Source organism: Topomyia yanbarensis, chromosome 3 (genome assembly GCF_030247195.1).
Source record: "Topomyia yanbarensis strain Yona2022 chromosome 3, ASM3024719v1, whole genome shotgun sequence".
Taxonomy (NCBI): domain Eukaryota; kingdom Metazoa; phylum Arthropoda; class Insecta; order Diptera; family Culicidae; genus Topomyia; species Topomyia yanbarensis.
Genome location: NC_080672.1, coordinates 37173314 through 37188905, shown reverse-complemented (window position 1 = coordinate 37188905; position 15592 = coordinate 37173314). Strand labels below are relative to the sequence as shown.

At 41.1% G+C, this 15592-nt stretch overlaps 1 protein-coding gene across 1 annotated transcript; it reads right to left on the bottom strand.

Moving 5' to 3' along the window:
- Nucleotides 1-11358: 11358 nt before the first annotated feature.
- Nucleotides 11359-14927, bottom strand: LOC131690367 (uncharacterized). The gene is made up of 3 exons (XM_058976079.1): nucleotides 14540-14927; nucleotides 13811-14484; nucleotides 11359-13754 (listed from the first exon to the last, which is right to left on the bottom strand). Exons 1-3 carry the CDS (start codon nucleotides 14657-14659, stop codon nucleotides 11513-11515), a joined length of 3036 nt encoding a protein of 1011 aa, XP_058832062.1. The 5' UTR covers nucleotides 14660-14927; the 3' UTR covers nucleotides 11359-11512.
- Nucleotides 14928-15592: the final 665 nt, after the last annotated feature.

Sequence of the window (15592 nt, the reverse complement as noted above, 5' to 3'; positions counted from 1 at the left end):
TAGAATTAACATCCCCTTGTTTGCGGGCATTGAGGCTGTAGCTGTCCAAATGAACATTAAAGGCAAAGACATGTCTATCGCTTCTATATATATACCTCCCAAAGTTCAAATTGGACAACGTCAAATTTTTGAGGTAGTGGAATCGATGGCTGCTCCGCGTCTGATACTGGGAGACTTCAACTCGCACGGAGTATTGTGGGGTTCCCTCTACAATGATAATCGATCCTCTTTGATATACAATGTTTGTGACGAATTTAATATGACAGTTTTAAATACTGGCGAAACAACACGCATCCCCAGACCTCCTGCACGTCCAAGTGCATTAGATCTATCTCTGTGCTCGACATCGCTTCGGTTAGATTGCACGTGGAAGGTTGTACCTGATCCTCACGGTAGCGATCATTTGCCAATCGTTGTTTCAATTAACAGTGAATTAGGCCTTACGAATTCAATCAATGTTCCTTATGACTTAACACGAAATATTGATTGGAAAACATACGAAACGTTAATTTCCACTTCTCTTGCTTCGACAGAAGAGCTACCCCCTACCGAAGAATATGAATTCTTAGCGGGTTTAATCATTGAAGCAGCAGAACAAGCCCAAACGAAATGCAATCCTGGAATGACAATAAATAGACGGCCCCCTAATCCTTGGTGGGACAAAGAGTGCTCTGATGCATATGAAGCTAAACAAGTTGCCTACAAAGAAATTATGAAACAGAAAGGGGGTATACGTGAGAACTTTGAAAATTATTTCATTTTGCAAAACAAATTTGACAGTATACGTCGTGCCAAAAAGTCTAGTTATTGGAGACACTTCGTTAATGGCTTGTCAAGAGAAACATCAATGAGTACTCTTTGGAACACAGCCAGAAGAATGAGGAATCGAAACGTGACTAATGAAAGCGAAGATTTTTCGAATCGTTGGATATTTAATTTTGCCAAGAAAATTTGTCCAGATTCTGCTCCTGCGCAGAAAATCATTCGAGATGCTCCCACAAGTAACGATTTCATAGATTCGCCATTGACAATGATGGAATTTTCAATTGCACTCCTCTCATGCAACAATAATGCTCCGGGACTAGACAGAATTAAATTCAACTTGGTGAAGAATCTGCCTGACCTAGCAAAAAGACGCTTGTTGAATTTATTCAATAAGCTTCTTGAGCAGAACATTGTCCCGCACGACTGGAGACAAGTGAGAGTTATCGCTATTCCAAAACCGGGAAAACCAGCCTCCGATCATAACTCGTATCGACCGATTGCAATGCTATCCTGCATCAGGAAATTGTTGGAAAAAATTATCCTACGACGTCTCGACAATTGGGTTGAGGCGAACGGCTTGCTATCAGATACCCAGTTTGGTTTTCGGAGGGGAAAGGGAACGAATGATTGTCTGGCGCTACTTTCGTCAGAAATCCAACTCGCTTACGCAAAAAAGAACAAATGGCGTCTGTGTTCTTAGACATAAAAGGAGCATTCGACTCAGTCTCCATTGATGTTCTCTCGGAGAAGCTACATCAATGTGGTCTTTCACCGATATTAAATAATTATTTATACAATTTATTGTCAGAAAAGCACATGCATTTTTCATATGGCGATTTGGCGACACTCAGAATAAGTTACATGGGTCTCCCACAAGGTTCTTGTTTAAGCCCCCTTCTCTACAATTTTTACGTGAATGATATTGATAATTGTATTGTCAGCCCATGCACTCTAAGGCAACTTGCAGATGATGGCGTGGTTTCTGTTACAGGACCAAAAGCCTTAAATTTACAACAACCACTGCAAGATAGTTTGGATAATTTATCAAGTTGGGCTTTGAAGTTAGGCATCGATTTCTCTACGGAGAAAACAGAGTTGGTTGTTTTTTCAAGGAAGCGTGATCCAGCTCAGCTTCAGCTTCAGTTGGTTGGTAGAACGATAGCCCAAGTCCTGACTTTTAAATACCTTGGAATTTGGTTCGATTCTAAAGGCACATGGGGAGGCCACATTAGGTATCTAATAACGAAATGCCAACAAAGGATAAATTTTCTGCGAACAATAACTGGATCATGGAGGGGTTCTCATCCAAGTGACATGATAAGATTGTATCAAACAACAATACTTTCAGTAATGGAATATGGGTGCATCTGTTTCCGTTCAGCTGCGAACACTCACATTATTAAACTGGAACGGATACAGTATCGCTGTTTACGAATTGCCTTAGGTTGCATGCAGTCGACCCATACGATGAGTCTTGAAGTACTAGCGGGAGTTCTTCCTTTAAAAGACCGATTCTGGGATCTCTCCTCTCGTTTACTTATTCGATGTGAGGTTATGAACCCACTGGTAATTGAAAATTTTGAAAGACTTGTCGAGCTTCAACCCCAAACCAGATTCATGACAGTGTATTTCAATCACATGTCACAAGAAATAACGCCTGCTAGGTATGTTCCCACATACGTCAATATACTAGATACTCCTGAATCCACTTTATTCTTCGACACGTCCATGCAAGCAGAGATTCGTGGAATTCCGGATCATCTACGCTCGAGGGAGATCCCTAAAATATTCACAAGTAAATATCAACACATAGACTGCCTTAAAATGTTTTACACTGATGGGTCACGAATCAGTGAGGCCACTGGTTTCGGCATTTTCAACAATAATTTTTCAATTTCTCTCAAACTTGCAGAACCCGCCTCTGTTTATATAGCTGAACTTGCAGCAGTTCACTATAGTTTGCAAATAATTAATACTTTACCCCCGAACCATTACTTTATCCTCACTGATAGTCTCAGCACAATTGCAGCTCTACGCTCAAAGAGGATTGATAATCACGATCCATTCTTTTTGGGGAAGATACGAGAATCTCTGAGTAACCTAACAAGAAAATGTTATAAATTTACCCTAGTGTGGCTCCCCGCCCATTGCTCTATTGCGGGCAATGAGAAAGCTGATAATTTAGCCAAGATTGGTGCACTAGATGGTGAAATATATGAAAGACCCATTGCTTACAATGAATTTTATAGCGCTTCTCGACAGAGGACACTTGCTAGTTGGCAAACATCTTGGGACAATGGAGATATGGGACGATGGCTACACTCAATTATCCCTAAAGTATCAACGAAGTCATGGTTCAAAGGATTGGATGTAAGTCGGGACTTCATCCGTGTGATGTCTAGGCTCATGTCCAATCATTATACTTTAGATGCGCATCTCCGTCGTATTGGGCTCGCTGAGGGTAATCATGGTGCTTGTGGAGAAGGTTACCATGACATTGAGCATGTTGTTTGGTCCTGCACTGAATATCGTGAAGCCAGATCACAATTAGTAGATTCTTTACAAGTCCGAGGAAGACCAATCCATGTTCCTGTTAGAGACATCCTGGCGTATCGCGATCCTCTATACATGGAACTTATTTATCATTTTCTAAAAACAGCGTCTGTCAAAATTTAATTAAATTCATCTCCTCATACTCTCATCCAAGGCTAATCATTCACCAATTAAAGTGTCCTAGAATATTCAGTTTTTAAATTTAGACAATCACAGAAAAAAAGTAAATAAATACACCCGAAAATACTAGATCATTATGAAATACAACAATGTAAGGAAAAAAGCAAACAATAAAGTGATTTCAGTGTTAGTTTTAGACAAATTACTAGTATAGTTAAAATTAGTCTTAAGGATTTTTGTAACGTGCTATGTAAAAAAAGAAACTGGCGTAAAAAGCTTTTGCAAATGCCGTGTCAAATAAACGTATGGAAAAAAAAATAAAAGGTACAACATTCCCGCTATTGATTTTTTTTATTGCTTGGACTTCTGATTCCGGAGTTACGTATTGAAGAGTACGATCACATAGCAAATTCTCATATAAACTGGTACCACCATGACGTCCAAATGATGCAATACATATTAAAATGTGCACAACATTACTTGGATTTGCGTGTCTAGATCATTAATGACCCATCGAAGTCACCTTGACCAAATTCGCCACCTATGACGGTTCTTGATGCACCCGGGTAACTTGTTTACTCCTTTAGTTAATGTCATACCTATTTCACAGCGAATTATTTACCGATTTTTACAAACTTGGTCTCAAATGAAAGGTCCAACGTTGCCATCAGCTGCTATTTAATTTCTAATTGATCCTACTTCCGGTTCCGGAAGTATAGGGTGATGAATACGAACACACAGCAAATCCCGATTTCAACGTATACTGCCATGAATGTAACAAGGTGAAATTTTTTCGAAAATGTGACCACACTGCTTGGATTTGGAGTTCTTGGTCACTAATAGTCATTCAAAGTCTCTTTGGTCACATTGGCCACCATCGATGGTTCCTCAAGCCCCGGCGAAACTATCCAAATTTAGAATGAAAGTTATATCGATTTCTGAGTAATGATTGGACCGATTTGACCAAACTCAGTCTCAAATGAACGGTGTTGCGTTCCCAAAAACTGTTATTAAAGGCCATTTCGATCCGACTTCCGGTTGCGGAGTTACGGGTTGTGGAGTGTGGTCACATAGGAAACTCATATTCAAACCGATACCGCGATGAATACAAAAAGGATTTTGACGTAGGACTACGTCTTTTTTTTCGATATGGGGGTGCACTCTGCAAATTCTACAAAAATGGTATGTAACGAAAAGTGGTCCAATTTTAAAAGCATATAATTCAGCCATCTCACGATAAATTTTCAATTTTTTTGCACAAATCGCCCCGAAATACTTCTAAGAATAGATTCCAATAGATAAACCCAAAGATTTTTGATATCATAGCATTAAAAAATTAAATAATATACAACCTTGTCAAAATATCGCGCATTAACACACAGAAGATAGCGCTTCCCAAGCCCTGTACGACAGATTGGTGTACCTAGCGCGCTACGCTTCTATGAATGACGTCATCATCGACTATTCAAAGAACGGACTTGGCCAGACACGCTCAGTTCCCTGTTGAACGGCTGGCGAAGCAGATCACTGCGCTGTGTTTTTTACAGCCAGTGTAGCTGAGTTAGAAGTCCGTTACACTGGCTGTGGAGGGACGCTAACCTGTGTCGTCCAACAGGCGACCGCTCAAACTGCTTCCTAAATGCCGCTGTAATGTTGCCAGTAAATTTTTGGTTTAACTAGCACATGTATTTGCTATTTGCGCTTGAATTTAAGTAATGTAGTGGTAGTAATAAGCTTCCCATTTTGGTTTAAACGCAAGGACAGTTTCTAAAATAGGATTTAATTAATTAATTTAGCTCATCTAAGCAATTTTATCAATTCTGTAATTTAAAAGGAATTTTACGGAACTTGGTGAATTTGGCCCCACTTGCAACTGGTATAATCAACCTGCACAAAGTGTTGCACAACGCAGGGCTGTTTTTTGGAACAAAATGTGTTATCATTCAGCCCTTTGCTATGCAAAATCACGATTATATGACAGATGGGCTAAGCACGGCCGTTCCTTTGAATCGGGAAAGGCCGCGTGGAATTTTGGTGAAATGCGCTAATAGTGTCGTGGTGGTACTAGTTGTCTCTTTCGCTCTACCCATCATCATCAGCGTTGACTCATTTTGCATTGTGCGCTTGGGTTCAATGTTTGTGGCGAATGTGTTGGTAGGTAGGGGAACTGGCGGTAAAATGAACACGTTAAGCAAAGTCATTATTTTCTAACTAATAAGTGAATGAGATATTACAATCACCTTATATGTTTTGTACATATCTGGTAAAAATACTTCGTCACAAAAACACATTTTTTCAAACATGATTCTTTATTTCTAAACATGTCCAAAAATGAGACATGTTAGCGAGTGAGTAAAATGAACATGTGGCGGTGGTAAAATGAACAGCTTCTGGTGACCTGCAAAATGTCCTGTATGTATGCAATGCGCAGCGTTGGTAAGCATTTTCCGATCAATGCTAATATCCCAACAAATCATGAGCTTTGCATATACACAGGGCATTTTGCAGAAAAAAAATTGTCACGGAAGAATTGAATTTTCATGACGTAATATTAATTATTTTACAATCCTGTGGCACCGAAACACATCTACAAACTTGGGGTTATCCATGGGTGTTTGAACGTTCAGGATCTGTTTGAGAGCAACTAGAAAGCTTGGTCTATACATGAGATGTGATTATATTGTCTAAAATTTGATTTTTCTTCACCGGTCCGGGTGTTTTTCCCACACACTAAGTACTAAGAAAATAAATATTTTACATTAAGTCGTATAGTCCTACGTCTACAGTTCGTGCAACCCCATAGGGCTGCCCCTTGTAGTTTTTTCGTTACTTCACAAATATCTAGTCTTAAACCCTAATTTTAACGAACTGAAGTATGCGACCAATTTTCACCATCTCATCCCTAGGTCTATCGCATTAGATGTTTGGTACGCACGTTAATCAATTATTAACTTTTATTCATATCTTTGGCTTCATTTGGACTATAAACAATCGGTGAGATGCATTTTGAAGGAAATGAATCAGGTAATCTAGAAAAAATAGTAATTCTTGGTTACAGTGTAGCCACATATACTATATTTCTAGTTTAAAACTTAAACTGCATTTTTCTCACAACTTGTATGCTTTTGTTTTGAAAACGAATATGCCATTGTGTTTCCCAGATAGTTTTATACATAAACACATGTTATACATCAAGATAACTTGAGCCAATCCCCAGACACAGTCGTTTGAAGCAAATTTCGCAGCATGTTTCTCCCTATATCTCGTATCTAAGCAGAATGTCAAAATTTTGAAAACGCCACTTTGTAGAGATTTAGTCAAGTAATGTGGCATATCTAACTCAGTTTACACCAAAATGGCATTTGTCATAAGATAGCACAACAGCGAGGTTATGACAAAAATTGATTTAGCTTTCTTCGTGCGGTTTTTCCACAGACCAACAGACATAACACTCGAAAACAATGCTTCGCCCGCTTTAACGGTCATTTAAATATATTTGTAGTTGGGACTGTGGCCACATTTGAAATTATGGCGCCACTGACATATGCACAAGCATATGGGGGATAGACCACTGTAGTGAAAAATTGTTCCCAAACCTGAGGGGCAAATGAGTGTTTGGGACTGTGAATAAAAGGTGGAGCTAGTGTTCTGGGAAAATTACCGGATCGATGTTTTTTGTGGGAATTCCCTCATAGTGTTATGTCTGTTAGTTGGTGGTTTTGTTTAGTGCGATTGTATAGCGATAATTAAGTTCGGTCCACGTGATGTTGCTTACGAAATACTTACTGAACAGCGCACAGTGGCGGATTTGCCTAAAAACCTGGCCAAAAGTCGAAAATTGCATGGTAGTACTTTGGGTTCTAGTACATACATTGTCCTTCAGATTGTGCTGCCGCATGCTATTTTAAGTAAAACACTCCAAAATTTTCATACTTGACGTATTGACACATCCAAACAGTTTAGACCATCGCGTTTTGCTCATATTTTTCATCGCGCGCCCGAAATATCAGTATTATTCAAGTGTAGCTAGATTTTGATAAAAGTGCCGGTTTCAAATGTGTAATAATGGAAAGAAATGCTGACGGTATGTACTTTATTTATATGTATTGATGTCAAAATATATTATTTTGTTTGTTTATAAAAAATGTCAAAAACTTTCACAGCAGACGGTTCCAATAGACATTTTTGCTAAATTATTGAAAAACTTTTTTTGTCCACGTATGTCCACTATGTTTTAAGGTAATTGGCGTTCCTCCTAATAATGGACTTTGGACAAATCCTCGGTCAAATTTAATTTAAATAAAACTATGAATCTTAGTGAATTTGACTTGTTTTCGTATTTTTGTCGTATTAATTTTTTAGTTACTGCAATTTACATGCAAACTTGTTGTCAATTTTCACTACATGCATTTCGTCGCAGAATCGGCTTATTTTCTGTAATCTAGAAAAATACTATTTTTCGTTCTTGGAGCAATATGTGCATCGGACAGCTATTGAACAATAATCGTACAGAGGGTTTAAAAGATTTGTAACTACGTTGCATAATATTTCAAAATACATATTTCGAAATGACTAATCGCTGTTGTGCTATCTTATGACAAGCACCATTTTGCACATTTCGAGAAAAAACGATTTTTAAAGTTTGAGATTGAATATCTTGAAACCTATAAATGGTACAAACAATTCAAAGAAGACAATTAATGCTTCTATTTATTCTGTATTAATCTCTCAAATATTACGGTTGTCTATGTTGCGAGTTTTTACTATAAATGTAAACAAAAGTCGCACTCACACGTGTCATAAGCTTGTATTGATGACAAAATTTGTATGGCGTGTCATACTCGTGCATGGAAAATTTTCCATAGAAAAAAATCGTCAATTATTAACTTTTATTCATATCTTTGGCTTCATTTGGTCTATATACAACCGGTGAGATGCATTTTGAAGGAAATGAGTCAGGGAATCTAGAAAAAATAGTTATTTTTGGTTACAGTGTTGCCAAATATGCTATATTTCCAGTTGAAAACCTAAACTGTATTTTTCTCACGATTTGCGTATTTTTCTTTTGAAAATGATTATGCCATTGTGTTTCACAGATAGTTTTACTCATAAAAACACCTTATACATCAAGATAACTTGAGTCAATCCCCAGACACAGTCATTTGAAGCAAAAAATTAAAAATTTCTCAGCACGTTTCTCGCTATATCTCAGTAACCAAGCAGAATGTCAAAATTCTGAAAACACCACTTCGTAGAGATTTTTTTGACAAGTAATGTGGCATATCTAACTCAGTTTACCTCAAAATGGCGTTTGTCATAAGATAGCACAACAGCGACGTAATAACATCAATTCACATAATAGCTACATTATCTAGACACCCAAACATCTTAATGCGTGCAAATCAACAAATTTTATCATTTAACTATACACTATTTAAAATTCGATACATCATAAACGTTATTGGCATACACTGGAGCCAATAAATTTTCATTCGTGAAAATTTACTTGTATTTATATTAAAATGTTGGCCGTTTTGCATCCGCCATTTTGAATTTTGAAAATCTGACATTAAAATCGTTATCTGCGTCCCAAAAAACCGTGGTATGCACCTTTGCAGGTCAATCAAAGCCATTTTCGACTTTTGGCCAGGTTTTTAGGGAAATCCGCCACTGTGCACCACCCTGAACATATCCGGGAATGCCAGGATCACAGCTTTCAGTACTAAGTTTGGGATTCCATCAGGACCGTACGCTTTCTTTGATTTCAGTCGCTTCGTTGCTTCTGCAAACTCATCGTTAACCACTCGCCAAACTTTCGTGTTTGCTCCGTTTTGTTCGCTATACGATGTCGGTGGCCTGGTAGTAGGATCGTGCTTCAGGAAGAGATCCTCAATGATTATCTTCAACCCTGGGTACATTTCAGCTAGCGTCAACGGGCCATTCATTTTCGCCATCACGACACGGTACGCCTCGCTCCAAGGATTATCGTCTGCACAACTCCTTGTGGCAATCTGACTTGCTAAGCTTGATCTCCCATTTTAAAGCAGCCTTAGCTTCCCAAAGCGTCTTCTGGTTCGTTATAACAGCAAGCTAGATCCTTATTACTAGATCAGTCGCATCCACGATCTCGATCGAAATGCCTCAATGAAGACGTCTTTGTCGAAGGCTTTCGTCTTCCACTTTCGCTCGCCAGTCATCCTTCTCCGTGCTGCAGCAGGGCTCCGTTGGTAAATACGGTAGCGAATCACCTGGTTATGGCTAAGCGTATACTTTTCGTTTACTCTCCAATCCATGTTCGCAGTCAGTGAAGGGCTACTGAAACATTGATGATAGACTTCCTCCCATCTCTCACAAATGTGCTACCGGAACCTTCATTGCACAGTTATACGTTTACCGGCTCCGACAGCATGAAGTAACAAGTTACTTTACGCTTGTTCGGACATGCCGTAGACTCAGGTGATTCGCATTTCTAATGCCAAAAGACCCTGACTCCTACGGTAGCAGACAAAAGGTTAAGTCGCCGGTGAGCTCTAAGCTTGCATATATGATCCTTCCACGCTTTTCTAAACTTTCTCCTTTCAACACCTTGCTCTCCCTTGAGTACTATGGCTCTAAATATTGAAAAATATACTTCACCTTCCAGTCCCTTGCTAATTAAATGCCGAAAAAACTGTTGACATGTTTAACTTAGGATCCTTTTCCAGTTCCAGGATCATCTCTCCGGTGCGGATGAACCCGAATTGCTCAACGTCTGAGCCCAGCTCCTTGAGTGCCGGGTTTATCCGCACAGCGCGCAGTGCTGTCTCGTACGAGTCATCGTTAGCTTTGACTATGAATTTTTTACCTTTGTTTCGTCCCTTGAAAAGCTTTCTCTTTTCGGACCTATGCTTGTTGTTCGCCTTCCGTCTTGTGGTGCCGCCGACTTACCAATTGGTGTTTTTACCTACGTTAGTGGCTGCTTCGTTTGCTAAGTTTCTTGGAACCTCCTGGTCTTGCATCACCTGTTAAAGCTGTCAGCCTCTTCTGCGTAGAGGGGGACGCGGCTTCCGTTCCCTGCGGTTCGTCTTTCGCCTCATAAATATGCCTCACTTTTGGTGGTGTCACTGTTTGCCATATTTCCAAGAACTCATTGACCATGGACAACTCGTTTTCGGTTAACTCCGCTTTCTGCTCCAAGGTTCTCCATTCCATGACGGCCAATTCGAGGCTTCCTTGTATCTTCAGAGCGAGTGTCATTACTCCTTTTGTCGACAAATTTAAGCGGTTTGTCCACTAGTTTTATTACACTCGTCAAACTTTGTATTTTCAATCAGGCGCAGTCCTCCTGCTTTTGCTGCTTCTGTTGAAGCTTCGATTACAGCTACTGCTGTTGTTGACACTGCTCCTGTTGTTGAAGCTGCGGTTGTTGTCTCCTGGTCGTGCTGTTGTTGCACTGGTTGGCTTTGTCGAGGTGGTGACCTCGTTAAACCAGGCTTCTATCTCCGCTCGTTGTACGTAATCGCCTCTTGTGATCCCATGGTTATCTATGCAAGCAGAGAGGCCATGCTAGGGTTGACACTGTCCTGCATGGGGAGTTGTGTTAAGAGCCGAATCGGCGTAAAATCGGGAATGGTGCATCCGAACCTAGTATCACCAACTAATTGGTGACGAGTTTTGAATGTACCTGGAGACCAAGGTCAAGGTTTTACCGGAACGGAGGAAGCCGTGCTTTTAGCCCACTCGCCATTACAAGTCGGTGTCATCCTTCCTTACTCAGGGAGTAGAACAGCACGCCTGTCAGCTTAAAGTCGCTGTGCAATACGGGATCCGTGTCCTGCTAGTTGACTTTCGCTATGGCCAGTTTTGATTGTTTTAATATACATTCTCTATGATATGACTGAATAGAACACAATGAATTGATGAAATTCTTTATTTGTCAAATTTATTCAAAGCATCTGGTTGTTATAATATGATAGTGTCGTCATAAAATTAACTCTGTAACAATTAATTCGCCCGGGCAACTGTAATCTAGTACAATCGAACTCGTTTACTTCTTAATTATTTTTGCCTTATATATTTCTTATATATTTTCACATCAATCCGGTGTTATCATTTGATCATCTTCCTCCTCCTGCTCATCGTCTGGGCTTCGTTCCTCCGAGACTTCCTCCACCATATTTCCTACCTGTTCTTCTTCTTCTTGCAACAGTTCCGATGGCACACGTTCGTCTGTAGTTTGTTTCTCAGTTGTGTGAGCTTCCGCTGTCTCAGTCGTTTCGTGAACGTTGTCGTGCCCATTTGACACGACGGATTGGCCCATCTTCTCAACTGCGGTGTCAGCTACTTGCTGCTGTTCATCTGACGCTGATTCTGGTTCCTTAGGTTTCGGTGGTTCCTCAGCTTTCGGTGGTTCTGGTGATTCTGGTTCAATTTGATTCTGCTGTTCTTCTGGTTCTGATTCCTTCGACTTTGATAGCTCCACTGATTCTGATTCCTCAGGATTTGGTTGAGCTGCTGATTCTGATTCCACAGGACTCGGTTGTTCTGTTGATTCTGGCTCCATCGGACTCGATTGTTCTGTAGCTTCTGGTACAATCGGATTCGGCTGTTCTATTGATTCTGATTTATTTGGCTTCAATGGCTCTGTTGATTCGAATTCCGTCGTACTAGATGGCTCCGCTATTTCTGTTTCCATGGGCTCTTGAGTATGACATGTTGCATCTAATTGCGGCAACTGTTCCCCCACAGCTGAAACAGCACTTAACTCATTCATATTTCCGAAGTTGTTATTGTTGCTGAAATCCGAATCATTTACACCATTTTCCGTTGGCTCTGCTTCATCGACATCTTTCTCTTCTTTAGGTTTTACTAGCTCTTCTGGTACGACAGTTTCTTTCACGCTTTTTCTACGTTTCTCTTTCTTATTTTTCTTTTTCTTCTTTTGTTCCGGCAATTGTATCTGATCAGTGACTGAGCCATCAACTACTTCTAGCACGGTACTGCTCGTGCCGCAAACTGTGGTCACATTCTGTGTACCAACCTCGAGAACTTCATACACGACACCCTCCTGTTCTGACCCGATGCAGTCCATAATCAGCGGTCCTGGTGTGTTTCTGTTCAAGGGGTCCTGCTCTACCACTTCCATCGGAGAGGACGAAGTCGAAAGTGCGTGATCCAAAACCAATGATTCCACATCGATGCTGCTGATCTTCGACTGGCAGCTGATACGAGGCGACATATTTCTAAACAGCGCACGCAGTTGATGAACCCGTTGACGTTCGATGCCAACAGGAGCTCGCAGTTTGAATAGTTTCTTCATTGGACATGGCTCCTGATTGAAGTGGGATGACGCCCGAACGCGAATCGGTTGATTAGGAGGCAACAATTCACAACCGGGGCGAATATTCATGTGCAATCTATTTGCTTCCATAGCCAGTAAAGTATTGCGCAATTTTGGATGAACTTTTGTTAGGACATTGGATGTCGAGAGGCGACGTTTAGCTACGAGGACTTCCCTATCTGGGGGAGGAATTGAACGAGATCGAGCCATACGGGAAGATTTGTTTGAACAAGCAGAAAGAGAGCGCTTTCTTTTTTGACCGTACTCCATGCTGTCCTGATACGTGGATCTAGATCGACCTCTCGGTTGGTGTGATGTCTGCAGACTAATAAGTAAATCTGGAGTCTTTGGTGGTTCCGGTATCGGTGCATAAACTGGATCGGAGCGCGCAATCGGTGTCGTTGCTGGAGTCTTTGGTCTCTCTGGTGTTTTTGAACCATCGTTTACTGCTTGTTTTGGAATCGCTTCCGGATCAATCTGTTCTTTTACCATGCCATGCTTCTCGAGCATATGAGTCACGAGACGATAGCGTTTCAAGTTAGAATAGTCACAGTCTGTACAATAGTAACGATATCTTGTTTTTCCAGGAGTTTTGTTACCGTTAGAAATGCCACTCTCATTTTGATCCTCGCTTCTCGTAGCTAAAGCTGCAAGCGGTTCATCTTCGGATGCATGTTCCGAAGCAGCCCTAGATGGAGGGCGCGAGGGTGGACGCGATGTAGCACGTGACATAGATCTGACACTGTTAACCATCAACGATGGATCAGAGGGATCGATTCTGTGCACACGAATCTTATGCCGTTTAACATTATTTCGCGATGCAAAAGTAAATCCGCATATGTTACATCTAACGCAACAGTCATGGCTCTTTAACTCCTGGGTACTATCGAATCGTTCCCCGCAGTATTTGCATACAATTTCAGCTCCCGGTTCCTGTGCTTGATCGTTACTTGAATCTTCTTCCAAATCTGTTGGAGAATCACTCTCATATCGATACCTGTTGAAAAAGTTTGCAGTTTATTACCGTCCCTAATTATTCGATCAAATGTATACCTTTTCTTGGGTTTCGTAGTCTCAACCAGCAAACTCTGTGAGTCCTTGTCGTGCCCTCTTGGATTCCAGTAATTTGTCCACTCGCTGGTCTTGATTTTGTGAACATCAACCAGGTGCCGCCTCAGACTTGCTTTGTACTTAAGACCAGTGCTGCACACACTACAAACAAACTCGCAGACATGTTTTTCCAGCGCCCTTATATCATCGAAAGACGCCTCGCATTTGTTGCATTTTATTTCCGCGTCACTAGTGGTGGTTGTTGTGTCTGATACGGCTTCTTCCTCGTCAACCGTGTCGCCATTAGAAGTAGCTTCAGTAGGCGTTTCCGATTCCTGCTCTGAGTTGGGTTCCCATTCCAATTTTCGCTTGCCACTACGCGTCTGTACCGGTTCGTTTTTGATCGCAGCTGCCGGTTTGGGAGTTGTCTCTTCATCGAGTCCCATTCTGGCGGATCTTCTGGTTCGTCGCGTCGATCTGGACGGCGAAAAACTTTTATCAGCGACTGGACTCGGCTCTGGTCCCAACTGTTCCAACAATTCCTCCTGGAAGTGCTGTTGATTGGCTAGGATTATTTGCTTTTGTTTTTCCAGCACATCCAGCCATTTTTGTGATTCGCTTACATCCTGATAGCACTCGATGCATATGTTCTGGCTACACCGATCTTGGCTAGTAACCTTTGAATAATCCAAAATCAAAATATGTGACAGCAAATTCAATCACCAAGCTTACCTTGAGGTTGTACAACTCCAGCAGCGTCTGGGTCAATCGCTCGACAGAACGAATCTCCAACTGTTCCCTCGTATCGTCTAAACAAAGTCGACAACATCTTTGAAATAATCTTGCCTTCATTGCGGCTATTTTCACCGGAAAACTTGCGAAAAATAACTATTGAAGGAAACCGGTCTGAAAACCGACGCAATTCGAAAAACGCGACTTTTCGAAGGGTTGTTTACGGCAAACAATTTCACAGTGAAGTGTGAATGGCAAACTGCTGTCGGGTGAAGGCGACTCGCTCATAAAACACTTTTTTGTTGACTGGAATTTAGGAGAAAACCCCAAAAAGAAAAAGTTATCCGATTAAGAGCCTCAATTGGCCTAACGTACCAAGCGTCGTTCAACTGACGTCAAATGTCGGACCAGTGTGGAATGGTTTGCGATACTTTTTTGGGCTAATTTAGCGGATTGGCGCATTGACGGGAGTGGACAGTTGAAAGGGATCGTTGAAAAACGATGTCAAATTTATTATACACATCACACCGAGAAAAAAGCACCAAATAATTTCATGCATTTACGCAGTTAAGCTCAGCCGGAAATGAACCGGAATTCTGGCTGGTTCCAACTCGTATTCCGGCTCCAGTGATTCCAGTTAGAATCGGTTGTGTCACTGGAACCGGAATGCGAACTGGAACCAGCCAGAATTCCAGTTTATTTCCGGCTGAACTTTACTTGGGAGAAACAAAAACCCAGTCACCGTAGCAAGCAGAAAGTTAGCAAAAATTGAGCAAAGCGAAATTGATGCTGGCAGAGTTTCTGCGAGCATTTTGGGCGATTTGTGCGAGAATTCTGGCAAAGAATTCGTTCAAATGCAACAACCGTTTCTGACAGAAGCGGGTAAACCAACCGATGCTGCTCACTTTTATCCAGAATCCAGCCAGGAATGTACGGCCAAGATCTCTGTACGCTTCCTGCCACATCTTTGTCAGATATTTTGCTCGATTCGTGCTAAATTCTACCAGGTACGAATTGCCAAGATCTTTGCACAGTAGACCTCTCCACATTTTG

Excerpts from the sequence above, each read along its gene's own strand:
- LOC131690367 (XM_058976079.1), bottom strand. The coding sequence starts at position 14,659 with ATGAAGGCAAGATTATTTCAAAGATGTTGTCGACTTTGTTTAGACGAT. Across the intron at positions 14,485-14,539 it reads TGGAGTTGTACAACCTCAAG|GTTACTAGCCAAGATCGGTG; the intron begins GTAAGCTTGGTG and ends GATTATTCAAAG. Across the intron at positions 13,755-13,810 it reads ACTACGAAACCCAAGAAAAG|GTATCGATATGAGAGTGATT; the intron begins GTATACATTTGA and ends CTTTTTCAACAG.